Source organism: Microcaecilia unicolor, chromosome 4 (assembly GCF_901765095.1).
Source record: "Microcaecilia unicolor chromosome 4, aMicUni1.1, whole genome shotgun sequence".
NCBI classification, from domain to species: domain Eukaryota; kingdom Metazoa; phylum Chordata; class Amphibia; order Gymnophiona; family Siphonopidae; genus Microcaecilia; species Microcaecilia unicolor.
Genome location: NC_044034.1, coordinates 351,873,460 through 351,895,441, shown reverse-complemented (window position 1 = coordinate 351,895,441; position 21,982 = coordinate 351,873,460). Strand labels below are relative to the sequence as shown.

The following is a 21,982-nucleotide window of genomic DNA, read 5'->3' as shown; positions in this document are numbered from 1 at the left end:
ATAAGTCTGCCCAGCACTATCCCCGCCTCCCAACCAACAGCCCCACCTCCCAACCACCGGCTCTGGCACAGACCGTATAAGTCTGCCCAGCACTATCCCCCCCTCCCAACCAACAGCCCCGCCTCCCAACCACTGGCTAAGTAAAAATAACAATACAGTAAGAGATATGGTAAGAGACATTAGGCAAGGAAAGGGGCATATCAATATCAGGGAAAAGTAAGTGGGACTATTAATCGGTAGGAGTATAGGGGGAGTAGGCCAATCCAAATAGGTGAGTTTTCAGAAGCTTCTTGAACAGTTGGTGATCCATTTGTAGTTTTAAGTATTTTGGCAAAACATGGGGAAGCCACTGCACAGAATGTTGCTACTATTTGGGATTCTGTCAGGTGCTTGTGACCTGGATTGGCTACTGCTGCAAACAGGATACTGGGCTAAATGGATCATTGGTCTGACCCAGTATGGCTATTCTTATGCAAGGGTGTGAACTTAAAAGGAAAGAACACAGGACAGGCACTGCTGTTCATGAAAAGATTCAATGCTCTAAGGCCCCCACTGTTCAAAAGTAAACACAGGCGCTAGATGCCATTAGCTGCGTACTAGCACCCGCGTTTACCTGCGCAGAATGTTCACAGGCCCGGAGTGTGGGAACAAATAAGCGAACAGACGAACAGCGCAAGTAGCATGCTAATGTGGTTAAGGTCATGTTAAAGAGGTCATTTTGTATTCCTCCCTAATGCTCAGGAAACAGCGCCTGAAACTGCCTTACTGCTGCAAAAAATAAACACCAGGTCAGAGCAGGTCTTAGGGTGTTTGAAGAGAGGATTTCTCACGATTCTCATGCTTCTCTCACGATTCTTTCTGCACAATCTACCGGTTTTGATTGCTTTTGGAAACAGAATGAAGCCTGTGCAAGCCCTTAAGCGCTGGTTGTGGGAAACAGCAGACCCAAGCGAAAGCACACATTGGTGTCTGTTTCCTACATCTAAATTTAAAGCGCCCACGCTACAGTTTACAGTTTATTCAGACTTTCTATACCGCCCTTGCAGAACAAGGTGGTGTACAATCAATAATTAAGATTTTAAAGCAACAAGAAAGGAACTACAATAATCACAGGATAGAAAAACAATTCACACAAGAAAAGATAAATACCAGTCGACAACCAGCAGGTAAGAGGAGACAAATTAAAAACATCAATTCAAGAATGCTTCAAGGGATAAACAACCAACAGAAAGAAGAGAATGACATTCTCTTACAGAAAAACCTGAGTCAAAAAGCATGCTTAAATAGCCATGTTTTTATAACTTTCTTAAACTCTTTAATTGAAATAATACTGTGAATATTAAGTGCTAAATTATTCCATGTAGTGGGGGTCATAAAATAGAAGGCACTATGTCTTGTTGATTCGAGATGTGCCTGTTCAATCCGGGAAGGACCAATTGATAATCATTTATCGAACGTAAAACTCTTTGCTGGAGTATATGAGATTGTAACAGTGGCCAAATAATCTGGGACGCCCACCTTAAATGCCTTAAAAGTAACAATAACCTGTAAATGATTCTTTGTTCTATAGGTTTCCAATGCCTTACTCTGCCAAAAAAAAAAAATTTTAAACGCCCAAAGCAAACACACACATTGGCGCCTGTTTCCTGCATCTAAATATAAAAGTGTCCCAGCTAAAAAAAAAAAAAAAAAAAAAATCAAAAACATTTATGTTTAAGCTTCAGAAAACAGACACCAATGTGTGCTTTCGCTTGGGTCTGCTGTTTCCCCACAACCAGCGCTTAAGGACTTGCACAGGCTTCCTTCTATTTCCAACGTGTGCTTTCCATTCGGGTTTTACCAGGCGCATGTGCTCAGGATCCGAGCTTACTGCCGAACTCTTCTGCACATGCGCCAAGCACAATCCTGCTGCCGAATTCCCTAACGCTCAACGCTATAAGCACTCCTATATTTGCACTTCATTAGCATTAGGGAGTTGTTTTTCTGCACTGTTCCGATGATATTTTTACGGCGCTATTCAGAACAGCTCCAGCGTTTTAAGCATTGGGGCCTAAGTGATTGGGAGGAACAGGGTAAGCGAGCAGAGCTTGTAACAAGAAAAAGGTAAAAGAGGGGAGGGGGGGATAAAGGGTCATGAACTTGATATACCGCCTTTCTGTGGTACAACCAAACTGGTTTACATTTATTATACGCAGGTACTTTCTTCTGTCCCTAGTGGGCTCACAATCTTGTTTTGTACCTGGGGCAATGGAGGATTAGCGCTCCGAATTACTAAGCAGCGCAAAAGGCTGTCCGTGCGCTAATGCCGTGTCGGCACTAGAGCATGGACAGCCGCTAGCGCTGCTTCGTCAACAGACCCCTAGGTGACTTGTCCAGACTTGCGAAGAGCTGCAGTGGGAATCGAACCCAGTTCTCCAGGTTCTCAGCCCACTGCGCTAGCCCTTAGGCTACTCCTCCTGTATCAGAACCAGAATGACGACAAAATTTCCGGCCTTCGAGAGGCTGGATGAACAAGGAATGGCTAAGCTGTTCTTTAGCTAGCCTAAAGAACGCTAACAGGGACTGTTCAAAGAATAATCAGAAAATGCCAGCAACAAAGGAGGAGAGAAAGATTGTGTGGGGGCGGAAGGAAGAGACAGAGGGAAGCTCTCTCAGCTGTTGCAGAGATTTTGACATGAAATGTGCTAGCCCTCCAATCAGTGATTTTCACATTTCAACTTACAGAACAATGCTCTCTCACATCTGGCTAAACATTAAATGTCGCTCTATCTTCTTTTTGCCAGAGTCTCACAAGCATATATTCAAATAAAACAGCAAAGCTGGACTCTGGACCCAGTCTGGCCAGGACGATACGGAATGAGTGCAAACAAGCCAGATTGGGGGGGGGGGGGGTGCAACGGCTATGTTGTGTTTAGAAATCACACTAGGTACAGATAAAATTCTGCACAAGGGAAAGGCTGGTCTGTAGTGCTTTTATTAGGGACCAAAGTACGGACATATAAATGTGTGTACATCTGCAGATTAAAGTTCTAGATAAGTAACTATCCTCCCTCTGCATTTATATGTAATCATAGCCAGCTTACCAAGATTTTACATCTAGAAGCTGGTACTATTCCTTGTTACAAAACTTGTCTCATAACACTTCATAATGTAATCCATAACTGAGCTGTAACAAAATGTACTTCCAGTCTTCATAACTTACTGTAAGCCACACTGAACCCGCAAAAAGGTGGGAAAATGTGGGGTACAAATGCAATAAATAAATAAATAACAAGTCACCTATTTCTCTTCTCCTCTGAGTTCAAGAGTCTCCTAAAGAAACAAGAATCAAGTAGTCCAACTACTTCCTAAACTCCACCGTCCTATTTTATGGTCTATTATTTGAAAAAGAACCATGTTTACAGATATAAAAGCCAAAAAAAAAAATGAGGTCCTGTCTTTTCCCATAAACGTCTCAGTGTGTAGAGAACCTCTAGAACAGTTGTTCCCAAACCTGTTCCTGGAGGCACCCCTGCCAGTAAGGTTTCAAGATATCCACAATGAATATTCATGAGATAGATTTGCATGCCATGGAGGCAGTGCATGCAAATGCCTCATGAATATTCAATGTGGATATTCTGAAAATCTGACTGACTGGGGTGCCTCCAGGACCAGGTTTGAGAATCACTGCTCTAGAACATGAATTCAGATTCACTCTAGCACCTGATTCCAAGCTAAAACTTGTCACTTGATGTCTCCCTGTCTGTGTCCAAAACCTAAATAGGAAATAATCAGTCCCAATAAGGTTCATTCCTGACTCTGGTGCCTCTTCCAGAAGTATGCTATTGGTTCATGTGCTCCATGTGGGACTACAGTTATGTGTCCAAAGCATTCAGTTATAAAATTAAGATCTGCTTTGTGTGAATAAGTGCACTAAAAAATATTATTACTGCAGACCGACTTTTGAGTGCTTGTGATTTTGTGATGTAATACGATCCGGAGTGAGTGGGTCATTAAAGTGAGTTAGTTCTCAAAGGGGAGTTGTTGGTTTCATTATATCGAACAGCAGGGGTGCTGTTCTTTTTCAAAGACAGTTAAAGTCACGAAATGCCTAGAGCCCACCTGGGGGTTAACCCTGTAGACATCTAAAGGGTCTGTCCCAGCACTGCTCAGGTCCGCTACCACCTACACATGTGCTCTACACTGACATACCCTTCCACCATCCTGCTGGGTCCCACTTGCTTCTGGCAAGTCTCCCACCTGCAAGTTATTTCCCCGGTGGTTTCTAAGAACACTGGGGCCACAATTCTAGGGGTCTCACAATTCCCAGAAAACACCCATGGACCAAAACACAAACCACCAGGATTCTTAGTCAGTCCAGGACAGCAGAGTCAATCAATTAATAAGGTTTATGATCAAGAAACTGAACAGTGAACGGTAGGACGAAAGAATGGTGAAAATACAACAACATTACAGGTAAATCAAACAGGTATCAATATTAAAACTAACTAAACATTTGTTTACTACCTAAGCAGTACCTGGGGAGTTCAGGAAATACAGCTGCTCACGGGTTATAAAATATAACTACTCACAGGGCCTCAGTGAAGAGATCTCTCTCTCTACTTTCCGATCTGAGACTAAAAATTACCTCACAGCTTAGGCAGGAAAAAACCTGTCACTTTTGTAACAGCTTTACAAGAAAAAAAAGACAGTCACCATCTGCTGGCCAAACAAGGGAAATGTACTTCACGAAATAATACAGTTCACAGGCTTGGCAACCCACTGTTTCGCTACAGCTGCTTTTGACACCACTGGCAGCAGCTGGAATCATTTTTGCAAGTCAGCAAACTCTCACAGAGAGGCTCATTTTCAAAGCACATAGACTTACAAAGTTCTATAGGTTATGATGGAACTTTGTAAGTCTAAGTGCTTTGAAAATATGCCTCAGTCACCCAACCCACATTCAGACCCCCTGCTCTCTGGCTCCCATGTGGTATGCTCACCTCATTCAATATCCCTACAACCAAAAACCCTTAAGAAAATTAGTATTACCACAGTATCACATGACCTACTGCCCTCACAAAAGAAATTAGACTTTTTATTTCTTTCATATCTTCACAGTATGTTCTGAACATCAGTAGAATCAGACACTGACCCCCCCAAAACTGGAAACTAGCATATACACTCCCAAAGATGACAGATATTTAACAAAAAAAGAAAAGGACAGCAGATGTAACAAACTAACCACCCCCTTTTACAAAGCTGTGCTAGCATCTTTATTAGACCATAGAACACATGACTGCACAGCAAACCAACTGCAAAACAGATCAACAAACCTGATAACTCAACACCAACTTCAGTAACACATAATAGATGGTCTATACACCCCACCACTTCCTAGTTGAAACTGAAACAGAACTGCTGTTGACTCTTCAGCAAGTTCCTATGACAAAACCATAATAGATCACCATATCAAAGAAATATACAGTCACTAGCCTAATCTTTTTCATCTATACCAATGACGTACAGCTATTGACCACTACCAACTGCAGTCAACAACAAGCCATTACCTCAATAAATGAGAAATTTACTACACTTATAGACTAGTTGCATCACCATAAATTGAAACTACCCTGTATTTTAATTTATATAGAGGGGCATTATCGAATGGCGCCGGCGAAATTGATCGCCGGCGATCTATTTTGGCGGCGCCGCAACAGCTGGCCGGAACCGTATTATCGAAAAAGATGGCCGGCCAACTTTTGTTTCGATAATACAGTTGGGGCCGGCCAAATGCCACAGATCGCCGGGTTTGAGATGGCCGACTTTGTTTTTCAGCGATAATGGAAACTAGAACCGGCCATCTCAAACCCGGCCAAATCCAAGGCATTTGGCCGTGGGAGGGGCCAGCATTCGTAGTGCACTGGTACTTCTGGATGTTTAGATCTTGCTGATCAGTTATGTTATGACTTACTTGTTCAGGAGTGCTGTATTTTGTGATACTGTTTTGAGAAATGTTCAAGAAAGACTTCATACAAATGAAAAAAGTCCCTGACGTGCACTTCCCTTAAATAGCTGTCTTTCTCTCCGAAAGTGCACTTCTCTTAATGGCCATCTTTCTCCCTGAACAGGGAAATCAAAAGTTTTTGCACACTGCTTTTTTGTAGTAACAGTGGGATTTGAACCAGCCACCTCTGCATTACAAGACCAGTGATGGTACCACTTGGCCACAGCTCCACTTACTTGGGTGTCTCTCCTTTTTGATTATACCCCTCCAGGTCTCTCTCAGCCACTCACAGACAGCTTAACGCACTGTGATTGGTTGAGAGAGACCTGAAGGGGTATAATCAAAAGGGAGGGTCAGCCAAGTAAGTGGAGCTGTGGCAAAGTGGTTACATCATGGCTCTTGTAATGCAGAGGTGGTTGGTTCAAATCTCACTGTTACTACTAAAAAAAACTGTGAGCAAAAACTGTTTTGATTTCCCTGTTTGGGGAGAAAGCCGGCCATTAAGAGAAGTGCACTTTCGGAGAGAAAGACGGCCATCAAAAGAAAGACGGCTATTAAGGGGAGTGCACGTCAGGGAACGGCCATCAAGGGAAAATGAACAGCAGGGATTTTTTTAAATTTGTATGAAGTCTTTCTTGAATATTTCTCAAAACAGTGTCACAAAATACAGCACTCCAGAACAAGTAAGTCATAACATAACTGATCAGCAAGACCCTTTTTTTTTTTTTTACGAGCTGGCCGACTGGCTTCCCCACCTAAGAAGGAAATGTTTTAAAGTTTTTTTTGGGTGGGAGGGGGTTGGTGACCACTGGAGGAGAATGGGGAGGTCATCCCCGATTCCTTCCGGTGGTCATCTGGTCAGTTTGGGCATCTTTTTGAGACTTGGTCATGAAAATAAATAGACCAAGTAAAACCGGCCAAATGCTTGTCATCGCCGGTTTTCTTTTTTCCATTATCAGCTGAAGCTGGCCATCTCGTAAGCACGCCCACATCCCGCCTTCACTACCCTGCCGACACGCCCCCTTGAAGTTTAGCCGCCTTCGCGACGGAATGCCGGCGAGTGTGTCCAAAAATCGGCTTTCGATTATACCAATTTGGCCGGTTTTAGGAGATGGCCGGCCATCTCCCGATTTGTGTCGGAAGATGGCTGGCTATCACTTTCGAAAATAAGCTGGATTATCTCATTTTCATATGTATAGGCAATACCTCATCGCCTAATCCTCTTTCTACTGTCAGTACAAACATTCAAAAAACAGATGACTCCTTAAGGATCTGAGGTGTTATCGACAATAAGTTGACTTTTAAGTCTCATTTCTTCCCTTATGCAATTTTTTTTTAAAGTTAAAGAATATTCAATCTAATCTCTCCATATCCTGCTCTACATAATGTGTTAGGACACTTAAGGGCACATTTTCGAAAGAGAAAAAGGTCCCAAAAATTTCATAAAGTGCCCATTTGGACGCATTTCTTCTCAAAACGTCCAAATCAGTATTTTCAAAATCTGTTTTGCAGACGTCTATCCATGCATTTGGTCTGCAATGCGTCCAAATCACAAGGGGGGGGGGGGGGTGCCGAGGGTGTTTTGAAGGCAGGATTAGGGCAGGCTTAGGGCGTGCCTAACACTTGGACATTTTACAGCCATTTAACGTTTTGAGAAATGGATCATCTTCAAGCTACTCACATTAGCATTTAAAGCCCACAGATTAGGTCTTCCAGATCACCTAGCATCACTGACCATTCCATATTCCCTGGCTTGTCTTCTGCAGTCGATTAATGATCATCGGCTTGTTCTCCCAAGCCCAAAAGCTGCCCAGATGCCTAGAATTTACTAGACATCATGCTTTTTTCTTTGCTGCTCCTTTTTATTGGAATTCTCTTCCACTAACCATTCGTGCCAAAATTGCACTTCAAAAATTTCAAGACTGCTATAAAAACCTGGCTCTTTAATCAAGCCTTTAATGTTCCCTGATTCACTATAGAAGGAATCGAATTCAGACTCGTGGCTTTTCTTCCTCCCTTCTCAATCCTCCTTCTCCTTTTCCCTTCTTTGACCCTTCCTACTCACTGCTCTATAGCTTATGCCTCCTTCTTATGTGTGTATGATTAATGCCTCTCCTATCTATATTGTAGTTCCTTTCTCCCTATTTATGCACCCTTAGTTTTGTAAACCGCTCAGATCTGCAAGTTAGGTTGAGCGGTATAGTAAATTCTAATAAAACTATAATAAACTATAAACCTGTTTTTCCAATGAATAAGATACAAAAAGGTGCCCTAAATGACCAGATGACCACTGGAGGGATTCAGGGATGAACACTTTTACTTTCCTAATAGTCACTGACCCCTTCCCACCCCCACAAAAATATGAATTAAAAATAGTACTCACCAGCCTCTATGACAGTCTCAGATGTTATAACCTAGTCCATTAGAGTAGCATGCAGGTCCCTGGACTAGTGTAGTGGTGAGTGCAGTGCACTGTATACAGGTGAACCCAAGCCCATACCTCCCCCTACCTTTTACATTTTAGGTGGAATCTGTGAGCCCTCCAAAACTCACCAGAAACCCACTGTACCCACACACATAAGAACATAAAAACATAAGAGTAGTCATACTCCAACCAAAAATGACCGCCAGTAACAGATGGGACACCGACGGCTCCAAGCATCCGCGGGGTTAATTTTGTAAGCGCGGCGGTTGGGCTCATTTTTGCTGGCCCTGAGCCTCTTCTTGAACACCACGAAACCCCGATCATTTGCTCATCCACGTCCGGACCGCTTGTTACCGTCGCGTTTGCGGCTCAACCGCCGGTCCTCCGCGGCCTGCGGTGTTCTCTTCGCTGCGGGGAGCCTGCGTGCATCTGAACCGTTCCTGTTCCTTAGCTGAGCGGCTCTTCTCTCCTCCTTCTTCCTGTGAGTCGGGGCACTGATGAGGGTGCTTGGAGAGGAGGAGCGTGTGGCGTGTGCCTGCTCAGTTACTGTTGTGAAGCTCCACCTTCTCTGCATCGTCTTGGCCGGGGATTGCCAGCATCCCTCACACCAGCTGCTCAACGGGGGCTGAACCGGCTTGCCTTGCTGGTTCCGGTTGCTGTGGGGAGACGGCAGCCTCTGATCAGGGCAACATGGGCGGTGTTGCTGCTGGGCCTGTTGGAATCCTGGGCCCCGCCTTCTTTGAGTGCAATCTGTTGATCTCTGCGGCTGGGCCATTGGGCCTTTTGGACCTGCGTCTCCTGGTTGCTGTGCCCGACGTCTGGGGAGCTGATGTGGTTGGTTGATGGGCAACTTTCGTCTTCTCCTTCTGCTGCCTGCGGTTTTGACTCGGCAGCTCTAGTCAGTCCCTCGAAGAGTCATGGCCTTCTCATCGTCGGAGTTTGTACAGGCAGACTCAGAGATTCAGCCTATTCCTGAGCTTTATCATAACGCCTGCAGTCATCATATTTGCGGACCATCTTTATCTGTATTTTTTCTATTTGTTCCTCTCCCTTCTTCCTCTGTGCCTTTTTCTCTATTGACATTGTAATTGTTTCTTCAGTTCTTTGTAAGCCGCTTTGAGGCTGCTTTCAGTGGTATAAAGCGGGATATAAATGTTCCTGAATAAATAAATAAATAAATACTGGGTCAGACCAGTGGTCCATTTAGCCCAGTATCCTGTTTTCCAAACAGTGGCCAAGCCATGTCATAAGTACCTGTCAAAAACCCAAATCATGGCAACACTCCATACTACAAATTCCAGGGCAAGTAGTTGCTTCCCATGACTGTCTCAATAGCAGACTATGAACTTTTCCTCCAAGAATTTGTCCAAACTTTTTAAAAACCCAGATACGTTAACTGCTGTTACCACATCCTCCGGCAAAGAGTTCCAGAGCTTAACTATTCGTTGAGTGAAAAAATATTGCCTCCTATTTGTTTTAAAAGTATTTCCACGTAATTTCTTCGAGTGTCCCCTGGTCTTTTTACTTTTGGAACGAGTAAAAAAAAAAATCGATTTACCTCTACTCGTTCTACACCACTCAGGATTTTGTAGACCTCAATCATATCTACCTTCATCTGACTCTTTTCCAAGCTGAAGAGCCCTAACCTCTTTAGCCTTGCCTCATACAAGGAGTTCCATCCACTTTATCATTTTGGTCGCTCTTCTTTGAACCTTTTCTAATTCTGCTATATCTTTTTTGGAGATACGGTGACCAGAACTGAACGCAATACTGAAGGTGAGGACACGCCATGGAGTGATACAAAGGCATTATAGTATTTTCAGTCTTATTCACTATCCCTTTACTAATAATTCTTAGCATTCTGTTTGTTTTTTGGCCACCGCCGCACATTGAGCAGAAGATTTCAGCGTATTATCTACAACACCACCCAGATCTTTTTCTTGAGCGATGACCCCCCAAGGTGGACCCTAGCATCAGGTAACTATGATTCGGATTATTCTTTCCAATGTGCAACATCTTGCATTTGTCCACATTAAATTTCATCTGCCATTTGGATGTCCTGTCTTCCAGTTTCCTAATGTCTTCCTGCAATATTTCACAGTCCGCACATGTTTTAACAACCCTGAATAGTTTTGCATCATCTGCAAATTTGATCACCTCGCTCGTCGATCCGATTTCCATATCATTTATAAATATGTTAAATAGTACCAGTCCTAGTACAGATCCCCGCGGCACTCCACTGTTCACCCTCCTCCACTGAGAGAAATGACCATTTAACCCTACCCTCTGATTTCTGTCCAAATAGCAATTCCTAATCTACACCAGAACCTTGCCTCCTATCCCATGACTCTAATTTTCACGGGAGTCTCTTATGAGGAACTATCAAAAGCTTTCTGAAAATCTAGATACACTACATCAACCTGCTCACCTTTATCCATGTGTTTATTCACACCTTCAAAGAAATAAAGCAATCTGGTGAGACAAGACTTCCCTTGGCTGAACCTCTGCTGACTCTGTCCCATTAAATCATGTTTGTCTAAGTGTTCTGTAATTTTATTCTTTATATTAGTTTCCACTATTTTGCCTGGCACTGACGTCAGGCTTACTGGTCTATAATTTCCCAGATCACCCCTAGAACTCTTTTTTTTTTTTTTTTTAAATTTTTATTTATAATTTAATTACAATAATCAAGGATCCCCTTGTTCAGAAATACAGGTGGGAATAATATACATAACTCCAAACATACATTATCATACAATTAAGTAACTATGCAATAAACATAAGAGATAAATCTCTAAATTTAGAGTATAATTATATTCATATTATATTATATAACCTTTCTTAGACCTCAATTATAAATGTAAATGGGGGGGAAAAAAGAATCAGAGAAGTGTGTATTAATAAACATAGATTAAAGGTATAGGCTGCACTTATTCCAAGTTATACATTATTTAGCTGTTTCGATTCCACAAACGTTTTAAGTTGTTCCGGTGAAAAGAAAATGTATTTAGTTTGACCTAAATTAACTACACATTTACAGGGATAAGCGAGAAAAAAGGAAGCACCTAAATCTATAGTTTTTTGTTTTAAAGCAAGAAACATCTTCCTTTTTTGTTGAGTTGATTTAGTGACGTCAGGGTATATCCATACTTTAGAGCCACAAAATTGAGCTTTAGAATTCCGGAAGTATAGTCTTAAAATAGTATTATAGTCTTGCTCAAACACCATAGAAACAATCACAGTAGCTCTATTCATTATAACATCTGAAGATTGTTCCAATATATCTGAGATATTTTGTAAGTCAGCAATATCCTTTTCAGGTCCTTGTACTTCTCCTCTAGATTTAGGAATGAAATATATCTTATTTACCGGTGGGGTTGCCTCTTGAGGAATATTCAAAATTTCTAACAGGTATCTATGAAAGGTATCTATTAGAGTTACCCCAGCGATAATAGGAAAATTCAAAAGACGGAGATTTAGGCGCCTGTTGAAATTCTCTATTTGTTCTATTTTCCTTCTTATGTCCATAGAATCTTTGCTAGCCAAGTTTTTAAAGGCGTTTAGTGTTTCCACTTCCTTTTGCAAAGATTGTACTTGTGTAGTTAATTCACCTTTAACAGAGTCTACAGTTTTTGTCAGCTCTTCAAATTTAACATTTAGATTGAGCACATCACCTGACGTCTTCTGTAAAGTAGTAGTAATCTGGTCCAACATCACCTTCAACGTTTGTAGAGTCACCTCCGAGTTCACTGTTGTGGAAGACAAACCTTCCACAGCTCCACGTATCGCCGTTTGCTTGCCTGGGTCCTCACCGGGTGCCCCAACCGACACATCGTCAGAGTCGTCGGGGTTTCCCACCAGGGCCGCTCTCGACGCCGGACACGGAGGTATCTGCACTACTGATGGTGGAGACAGGGAGACTTCCTCTCCCAGCGGGAAGTTCGCTTCTCCGAAAACTCCCGCTATGGAATCCTCTCCCCGTTGAAACTTGGAAGCACTGGGGAAAAAGCGCTCTAACGACGGTTGAGCAGGAGAAGAGGCTGAGGTAGGTGGAGGCACTACTCTCAGCAATCCCTTGCGTTTAGTATGAGGCATTTTCCAAATAGGAAAAAAAAAGAAGAAAAATTACAGCTCAAATTCGCCGAACGCTTTAACAAACAACCAGTGCGGCAGCCATCTTGTTTTTTCCCCCCGTCAACCCCTAGAACTCTTTTTAAAAATCGGCGTCACATTGACCACTTTCCAATCTTCAGGTACTATGGACGATTTTAATGACAGCTTACATATTACTAACAGCACATCAGCAATTTCATGCTTGAGTTCTTTGAGCACCCTTGGATATATGCCATCCAGTCCAGGTGATTTACTACTTTTTAATTTGTCGATTTGGCTCAGTACATCTTCCCGGTTCACCGAGATTTCTTTCAGTTCCTCCGCACCATCACCATTGAAAACAATTTCCGGTACAGGTAGATCTCTTACATCTTCTTCCATAAAGACAGAAGCAAAAAATTCATTCAGTTTCTCCACTATGGCCTTTGTGATCTAACGGTCACATGGATTCCCTCGCAGGCTTTCTGCTTCTAATGTACCTGAAAAAGTTGTTACTGTGAGTTTTAGCCTCTGCAGCAAGTTTCTCTTCATAGTCTCTTTTAGCCTTCTTTATTAATGCTTTGCATCTGACTTGCCAGTGCTTATGTTGCTTCTTATTTTGGGTCCTTTTTCCATTCTTTGAAGGACAATCTTTTGGCTGTAATGGCCTCTTCTACTTCACCTTTTAACCATGCTGGCTGTTTTCTCTCCATTCCACCTTTGTAAATACGTGGAATGCATCTGGACTGGGCTTCCAAGATGGTATTTTTTAATAATGTCCACGCCTAATTTAGTGTCCTAACCTTTGCAGTCGATCCTTTTAGTTTCTTTTTAACCATTTTCCTCATTGTATTATAGTCGCCCTTTCGAAAAATAAATGCAGCTACAATAGATTTCCTTTGCAGGTTTATCCCAGATAGCAGCACAAACTTGATCATGTTATGATCACTTTTCCCAAGGGACCCAACACCACCACCTCTTGCACTATGCCCTACAAGCCACCATGGGCCAGATCCAAAATGGCTCCCCCTCTTGTCAGTTCCTGGACCAGTTGCTCCAAGAAGCAGTCGTTTATTACATCTAGAAATTTTATCTCCCTGGCACTCCCTGATGTAACATTTATCCAGTCAAAATTGGGGTAATTGAAATCAAAAACTATCCCACAATTCTACCATATACACAACGCGTTTGTGGGCAACTATGGCAGGCAATGATGAAAAAAGTGGAGAAAAAAAAAAGACTTCAGAAAAATCGGAACCTCCTTGTTCTTAAAGGACACGCCTTTTGTATAATGAGGGAATCACTTCAATCATGCGTCTTCAAAAAAACCTCCACTATATCAACTTCACAAAAACACTGCCATTGTACCCTTACAAACACTTGTAATGGAGACTCAGTTTTCATCAAACAATAACTTTGAAAATATGCCTCATTGTCATCTAAGGTAAGTACTCTTTCCAAGCACTTAGCCTTCCAAAGTTCCATAGAAACCTATGGAACTTTGGAAGGCTAAGTGCTTTGAAAATATGCCTCAATGTCTCCATGAATTTGTATAATGCCCAGCCTTACAACAGTTGTTCTCTCAAATTCCATAAAGTCCTGACAGGGGAACCCTGCCTCGCTAAAATATAGCTGCTTCAGGGGAAATCTCTTATTATAAACATATCCAAGTAGTTGACATGTCCCATAGTCTCCGTGTCACCCTGGTACAAAAAATGGCGGACGGCTTCTTTTTCAAACGTATTTGCTTAAATACTCAGCGTCTGACGTCAAAGACGTCTCCTCCAATCCAATAAGCAATACAATTATAGAAATGCTTTCCATTCGATGGATACGTTTAACCTTTGGGAATGACAGTCTGTAACACAAATATCCACCGTTTCTCTCTTTGTTGTAATAATCGCCTAATATCTCCCCTCTGTTCTGTTACTTTCAATTGTTCCACCATAATGCATTTCAAATCTGAAAATTGATGATGTTTCTTTAAGCAGTGAGATACCATAGGTTCATAAGTTTTTCCAGCCTGGATACAGTGTCTGTGTTCTATTAATCGTGTTCTCAAAGGACGAGATGTCTGTCCTACATAAAGCAGTTAACACGGACAGCTTATGATGTATATTACATTGTCAGAAGCACAATTAGTTAAAAAACACAAGGGATAAACTTTCTCTGAACGTGTATCCAAAAACACATTCGATTCTACCATGATGCTGCACTCAGAACAATGACCACAGGCTCTATGTAACCCTTCATTTGGTCTCCTGATACGTTCACAATTCCAAATGTCTGCAGGGCGTAATACATCATTAAGGTTATTGTTCCGTTGAAAAGCAAAAATCACTCAGATTCTGAAAGCAAGGGTGAACTTGCAATAAAGGTAAACGTTTTCTAATGATATTAGTCATCTTATTCGAATGGGCATTAAATCGTGTGACAAATGTCAACACTTCTTCTGAATTCTGAGGCATCGGTCTTGGATGTAACAGCCATTCTCTGTGATTGTTTCGAGCTCTCTTTTTGGCTGTTGAAACTAATTTTTTAGGATAACCTCTATCGATCAGTTTCAATTCCAGCTGATTAGCATATTGTTGGTATCCAGCATTAGAAGAACAAATCCTCCTATATCTGAGAAATTGTGCAAAGGGAATATTCGTTCTACAATGGTGTGGATACATACTACTATATTGCAAAGTAGTATTTCTACCTGTAGGTTTGGTATACACAGAAGTTTCTACATGATCTTGATGTCCACTGACCCATATGTCAAGAAATGCAATTCCTGAAGAACCGTGTTTAGCTTCAAACTTTATCGTATTGTGACATGATCTACCGTACCTCTCCATGCCATGAAAATATCATCGATATAATGAAACCAACAACTCCCCTTTGAGAACTAACTCACTTTAATGACCCACTCACTCCGGATTGTATTACATCACAAAATCACAAGCACTCAAATGTCGGTCTGCAGTAATAATATTTTTTAGTGCACTTATTCACACAAAGCAGATCTTAATTTTATAACTGAATGCTTTGGACACGTAACTGTAGTCCCACATGGAGCAGATGAACCAATAGCATACTTCTGGACAAGGCACCAGAGTCAGGAATGAACCTTATTGGGACTGATTATTTCCTATTTAGGTTTAGGACACAGACAGGGAGACATCAAGTGACAAGTTTTAGCTTGGAATCAGGTGCTAGAGTGAATCTGAATTCATGTTCTAGAGCAGTGATTCTCAAACCTGGTCCTGGAGGCACCCCAGTCAGTCAGATTTTCAGAATATCCACAATGAATATTCATGAGAGGCATTTGCATGCACTGCCTCCATGGCATGTAAATCTATCTCATGAATATTCATTGTGGATATCTTGAAAACCTTACTGGCAGGGGTGCCTCCAGGACCAGGTTTGGGAACAACTGTTCTAGAGGTTCTCCAGTCTTACAGTTCTGTGTTCTAATTATTAAAGCACAGCACTGCATAAGGACTCTAAAGCTATCTTTCTTCTAAAAAAACACGTGAAGACCTGGCTGTTTCAAGGCATAGATCAGGCAGACTTCGCCTTACATCTCTGCTTTTATTATAACTGTTTATTTTGAAATTATAGTGTTTGATGTACTGTGAATTGGGCTGAGCATACTGGAAATCAAACATACAGATCTCTTGGGATGTGGAAATATCACCTACCTCTAGCGAGAAACAATCCAATAATCCCAGCAAAACCAATCAAACCAAGTCTCGGGTAAAATCCAGGAGGTGCATCTCGCAGGTATTCATAACTTCCTATAAAACATGGGGAAAAAAATCCTGCATTAACAGCTTCCAGTTGTCGCACTGCTTTAGCATCATAGTCATTAAGGGACCCTTTTACTAAGCCATGGTAAAAAGTGGCCTGTGCTAGTCTGGACACGTGAAAAAGCTGTGCAGTGGGCCATTTTTTACCACAGCGGGTAAAAAGACCTTTTTTTTTTTTTTAATGGGGCAGTAAATGGCCGTACGCTAATATTAAAAGTAGCACCATTTACTGCCTGAGCCCTTACCGCTACCCAGGGCCGTGCCGATGCGGTAAGCGGGGTAAGCACCTCTGGAGGGCGCCGCCGCGGTGCTTACCCTCGCCCCGCGCCGCCGAGGCCTTTAAATCTTTTACTTGCAGTCGCAGCAGCGTCTGTGAAAGCGGAGCGCTGCCGACGTCTCTTCCCTTCGCGCTGTTGGTTCCCTCAGTGTCCCGCCTTCTTCTGACGTCAGAAGAAGGCGGGACACTGAGGGAACCAACAGCGCGAAGGGAAGGGAGACGTCGGCAGCGCTCCGCTTTCACAAACGCTGCTGCGACTGCAAGTAAAAGATTTAAAGGCCCCCAGGGCGCGCCGCAATCATCTTCACGGGGGGGGGGGAGGGGGCGCGCGCGCCAACTGTTCATCTGCGGGGGGGGGGGGGGGCGCCAACTGTTCGTCTGCGGGGGGGGGGGGGGGCACAGACCCTTGGCACGGGCCTGCCGCTACCTATTTACTTGGCGGTAAGGGCTCACATGCTACTTGTGCGGTAATCAGGAAACACGCAGCAATGTGGCAGCGCTGCCGATTACTGCCAGGAACAGCCCTGCGGTAGATAATAGAAAATTATTTTCTATTGCGGGAAATGGCATGCGCCAACTTCAGAACTACCACCGGGTGCCCGCACTACCCCAGCAGTAGGGTTGATTTAGCACAGGCTACCCACGCGGTAACCCTACCGCAGCTTCGTAAAAGGGCCCCTAAGGTATGTGTGTTGCGTCCCCACAGGAAATCATCTGTGTCTTTTGTTTTCACACATACCTACTACTACTTATCATTTCTATAGCGCTACTAGACGTATGCAGCGCTGTACACTTGAACATGAAGAGACAGTCCTTGCTCGACAGAGCTTACAATCTAATCAGGACAGACAAACAGGACAAATAAGGGATAAGGACAAAGAATAGCAAGATTCCGGAATCCCAAAGAGTAGCAAGATTCCGGAATCCCAAAGACTACTACTACTTATCATTTCTATAGCGCTACTAGATGTACGCAGCGCTGTACACTTGAACACGAAGAGACAGTCCCTGCTCGACAGAGCTTACAATCTAATTAGGACGGACAAACAAGAGATATGGGAATATTAAAGTGAGGATGATAAAATAAGGGTTCTGAACAAGTGGGTAATGGTTAGGAGTTAAAAGCCAAACAAACAGCAACACGGGCCTTTAAAAATGGAACACAGTTCTTTAATGAACGAGCCTTGACAAAAAGACAGGCTGAAGATAGGACCCAACTTGGTGAACTGGATTAGGAACTGGTTGACGGACAGATGCCAGACGGCAGTGGCGTAGCCACAGGTGGGCCTGGGTGGGCCAGGGCCCATCCACTTAGGGCTCAGGCCCACCCAACAGTAGCACATGTTTAGCAGTAGCTGATGGGGATTCCAAGCTCTACCAGCTGAAGACTTCCCCTTGATGGTAATGAAAATGGTGTGCTCCACGTTACTGGCACCTGTGGATTCTCAGTTTTCAGCGCATGCCTGCTGCAGACTGCCAAGGTGGAGAGAAACATTTTTCCACCAGCTTAGATATTTTTTGGGGGGGAGGGGGAGAACACTTGGTGCCCACCCACTTCTTGCCTAGGCCCACCCAAAATCTGCTGTCTGGCTACGCCCCTGCCAGACGGCGGTGGTTAATGGAATTCGCTCGGATGACGGAAAGGTCAGCAGTGGAGTGCCTCAGGGATCAGTGCTGGGGCCAATTCTGTTCAATATATTTCTGAGCGACATTGCCGAACGGTTAGAAGGTAATGTTTGCCTTTTTGCGGATGATACCAAGATTTGTAACAGAGTGGACACCCCGGAGGGAGTGGAAAACATGAAAAAGGATCTGCAGAAGCTAGAAGAATGGTCTAAAGTTTGGCAATTAAAATTCAATGCAAAGAAATGCAAAATGATGCACTTAGGGAGTAGAAATCCACGGGAGACGTATGTGTTAGGCGGTGAGAGTCTGATATGTACAGACGGGGAGAGGGATCTTGGGGTGATAGTATCCGAGGATCTGAAGGTGACGAAACAGTGTGACAAGGCGGTGGCCGTGGCCAGAAGACTGCTAGACTGTTGAGAGAGGTGTGACCAGCAGAAGAAAGGGGGTGTTGATGCCCCTGTATAAGTCGTTGGTGAGGCCCCACCTGGAGTATTGTGTTCAGTTTTGGAGGCCGCATCTTGCTAAGGATGTAAAAAGAATTGAAGCAGTGCAAAGAAAAGCTACAAAAATGGTATGGGATTTGCGTTAGAAGACGTATGAGAGACTTGATGACCTGAACATGTATACCCTGGAGGAAAGGAGAAACAGGGGTGACATGATACAGACGTTCAAATATTTGAAAGGCATTAATCCGTAAACAAACCTTTTCCAGAGATGGGAAGGTGGTAGAACTAGAGGACATGAAATGAGATTGAAGGGGGGGCAGACTCAAGAAAAATGTCAGGAAGTATTTTTTCACGGAGAGAGTGGTGGATACTTGGAATGCCCTCCCGAGGGAAGTGGTGGAGATGAAAACGGTAACGGAATTCAAAAATGCATGGGATAAACATAAGGGAATCCTGTTCAGAAGGAATGGATCCTGAGAAGTTTAGCGGAGATTGGGTGGCAGCACCGGTGGTGGGAGGCGGGGCCATTGGTTGGGAGGCGGGGCTAATGCTGGGCAGACTTCTACGGTCTGTGCCCTGAAAATGGCAGATACAAATCAAGGTCAGATATACACATAAAGTAGTACACATGAGTTTATCTTGTTGGGCAGACTGGATGGACCGTTCAGGTCTTTCTCTGTCGTCATCTACTATGTTACTTTCCATGTTAGAGAACCCAAGGCTGATCTGTTTTAAAGTTTAGACATGTTTAAGATCAGCTTAGACCAAATTCTACTAAAGAAATAAAAAAACACATAAAAACAAACCACAGCACTGTACAAAAATGGTGCAGATTGATGGCATGACCAGAAGTGGCTGCTAGAAAGAGCTCCTCCAGCTTCCCCGGTTAAAAACCCCAAATATCGGCCCAAGCTGGCATTTTCAGGTTGGCAGCGCTTGGTAAACCTCTTTTGAGTTACCTGTATGGACTCTCAGCTTCCTATGACAGCCAGATCGCACACAAAAGAAAAAGCTCAAAGCCGAGTAGGAGAAAACAAAATGGCACCATCCCTGAAGCCACCGGAACAATCGGTATCCTCAGCGTGGATAGCAGAAATTACATTAGAAATGACTTCCGCTCTGGAAGTCATGTTGGAGAGGCAACTTTCCCCGATTGATGCTAAATTGGAAAAATTGCAAGTACAACTTGGGGAGCTCGCTCACTAATGATCAGGTTGAATGGCAGACGAGAATGAGTGGGGTGGTGGAAGAGTCCATGGAGGACTCTCACGCACAACTGGTAAAGTGAGTTGCGGTACTGGAAAGCAAAGTAGATGATCTAGAGAACAGAAGCTGGAGGAATAATCTTTGTTTGGTGGGCCTGCCAGAATCCATACCGGACAAAGAGCTGGTGGGTTTTTTGGAACTGTGGTTGACGCCTGAATTTAAATTACCAACAGGTTAAGGACCCCTTCGAGTAGAACGGGCACACAGGCTGGGCCCCAAACAAACTACAGCTACTAGACCAAGCGTAGTTATATTGAAAGTCCTCAATTTCACCCACAAATCTGCCACTATGCAAGCGGTACGTGCTGAGAATAAACTGAGCTACGAAAATTAGCAAATATTATGTTTTCAAGATTACTCCCCAGGGGTGGCAGCGCGGCGTAAGGCTTTTGCCCCCATTTGTACCAAACTGTTTGCTCGGCAAGTCCGCTTCGCGCTGCTCTATCCGGCCATATTGCAAGTACATCATGAAGGCACTACTTTTGTATGCCATACTCTGGAGGAAGCGCCAGGCTGTGTTGCACAAACTAAGCAAATTGGACATTATGGTTCTGGTGCTCTCTGATCATTTGCAATTTATAGCCTCAAATAGTTGAACAGATTTGGAGAATGCCACCTAACATATCAAGGTGAGGATTTCCATAAATATCTAAAAGAATATGAGAACTTCAACAAAACTGGTGAGGTAGGCCCCGACACCTTTTGGGAGGCAGTGAAAGTGGTCCTCCATAGCCATATTAGTTTATATGGTTTATTTGGAACTTTATATACTGTCTGCCATACAATGTATATCTAAGCAGTTTAGAAATCAATTAAAATAATAAAACCAATAAAAAAGACAGAAAAAGAACTTCATTAGAAATTACACGCATCACATTATAGAATATGCCTAGAAAGTTGTGCACATAAATTCTAATTTAACCCAATTTATGCCGTAAATTGGTTAAGTACCAATTATCAGTGCTGATTGGCTTTATAATCAATTAAGTTGTGCGTGCAATGTGGCCATGAGGCCAAATTAGCATGCACAACTTAAGGCGCCATTCATAGAATTATGTCCATTATTGATACCTTTGGCAGCTTCACAGGCCTAAAAATAAAACGAAGAGAAAACAGAAGCCCTGTTCCTTGGCTTGAGTAAACCAGAACTTTGGCATGGGAATAGCCAAGGGGCAAGCTCAAATATTTAGCTTAGATGCTCACACTCTGTACTAGCAAAATATTGTCATTGCTATACAGAAAATTACAACCTTATGTACCAAATGGCCCCCATCCCTTCTAGGTCATATAGCCTTAGTGAAGATGGTCCTCTTCCAGAGGCTTCTATTACCCTTGTAAGTGATGACAATTTGGCTAACCAAGTGAGATGAATTACAATTTTGTTCCATGAAAAGTAGCTTAACTTGGAATTCGAAATCAGCCAGTGTAAGTCACCAAAAACTGACTACGCACAAGATTCTTGGGTGTGGGGGGGGGGGGGGGGCTAAATTTGCCTGATCTATGCCTTTATAAATATTGCCGCTCTTTACAGTGGGTGCATGAAGCTTTTACAGGTCCATGGAGATACTCTCCATAGGGTCTCTTGGACAGTTGTTGCAAAAAAAGTAAAAACTGGCAAGGGTGTGCCCGGGAAGGGAATGGCCTGGAAGTTTGCAAAAGTCCAGGTACCTCTCCTGTTGTGACCTCTGAGAAGGGCATGGAAGTGGTGGAGAGCAAGGGAGGACAAATTGGCCCATGAATCCTCATTCCTCACCGTACTGTGAAACCCCGAGTTCATGCCAGGAATGGGCAGAACAATATTTTATTTACGGGAAGCCCGAGGTGGCACTACAAGAGGGAGGAGGGCAATTTCCATCAATTGTACAAGTTCAAAAGAGTGGGCAATTCCTAATACCATTTATTTAGCACATCTACAACTCCAACACTTATCTGAATTCAAGAAAGCTTGGGACAAGTACATAAGATCTCTATGGAAATGATTTAACTGGAGGAAAAGTCCACAGTCTGCTATTGAGACAGACATGGAGAAGTCACTGCTTAACCCTGGGATAGGTAGCATGGAAT

At 43.2% G+C, this 21,982-nt stretch overlaps 1 protein-coding gene across 1 annotated transcript in view; it reads right to left on the bottom strand.

Moving 5' to 3' along the window:
- The window catches only part of APOO (apolipoprotein O), a 160,393-nt gene that overhangs the window by 76,233 nt on the left and 62,178 nt on the right, over window positions 1–21,982 (bottom strand). Inside the window, exon 5 of the mRNA XM_030202247.1 lies at window positions 16,193–16,288. Coding sequence (XP_030058107.1) covers window positions 16,193–16,288 — 96 coding nt within the window. The remainder of the gene's footprint in view (window positions 1–16,192; window positions 16,289–21,982) is intronic.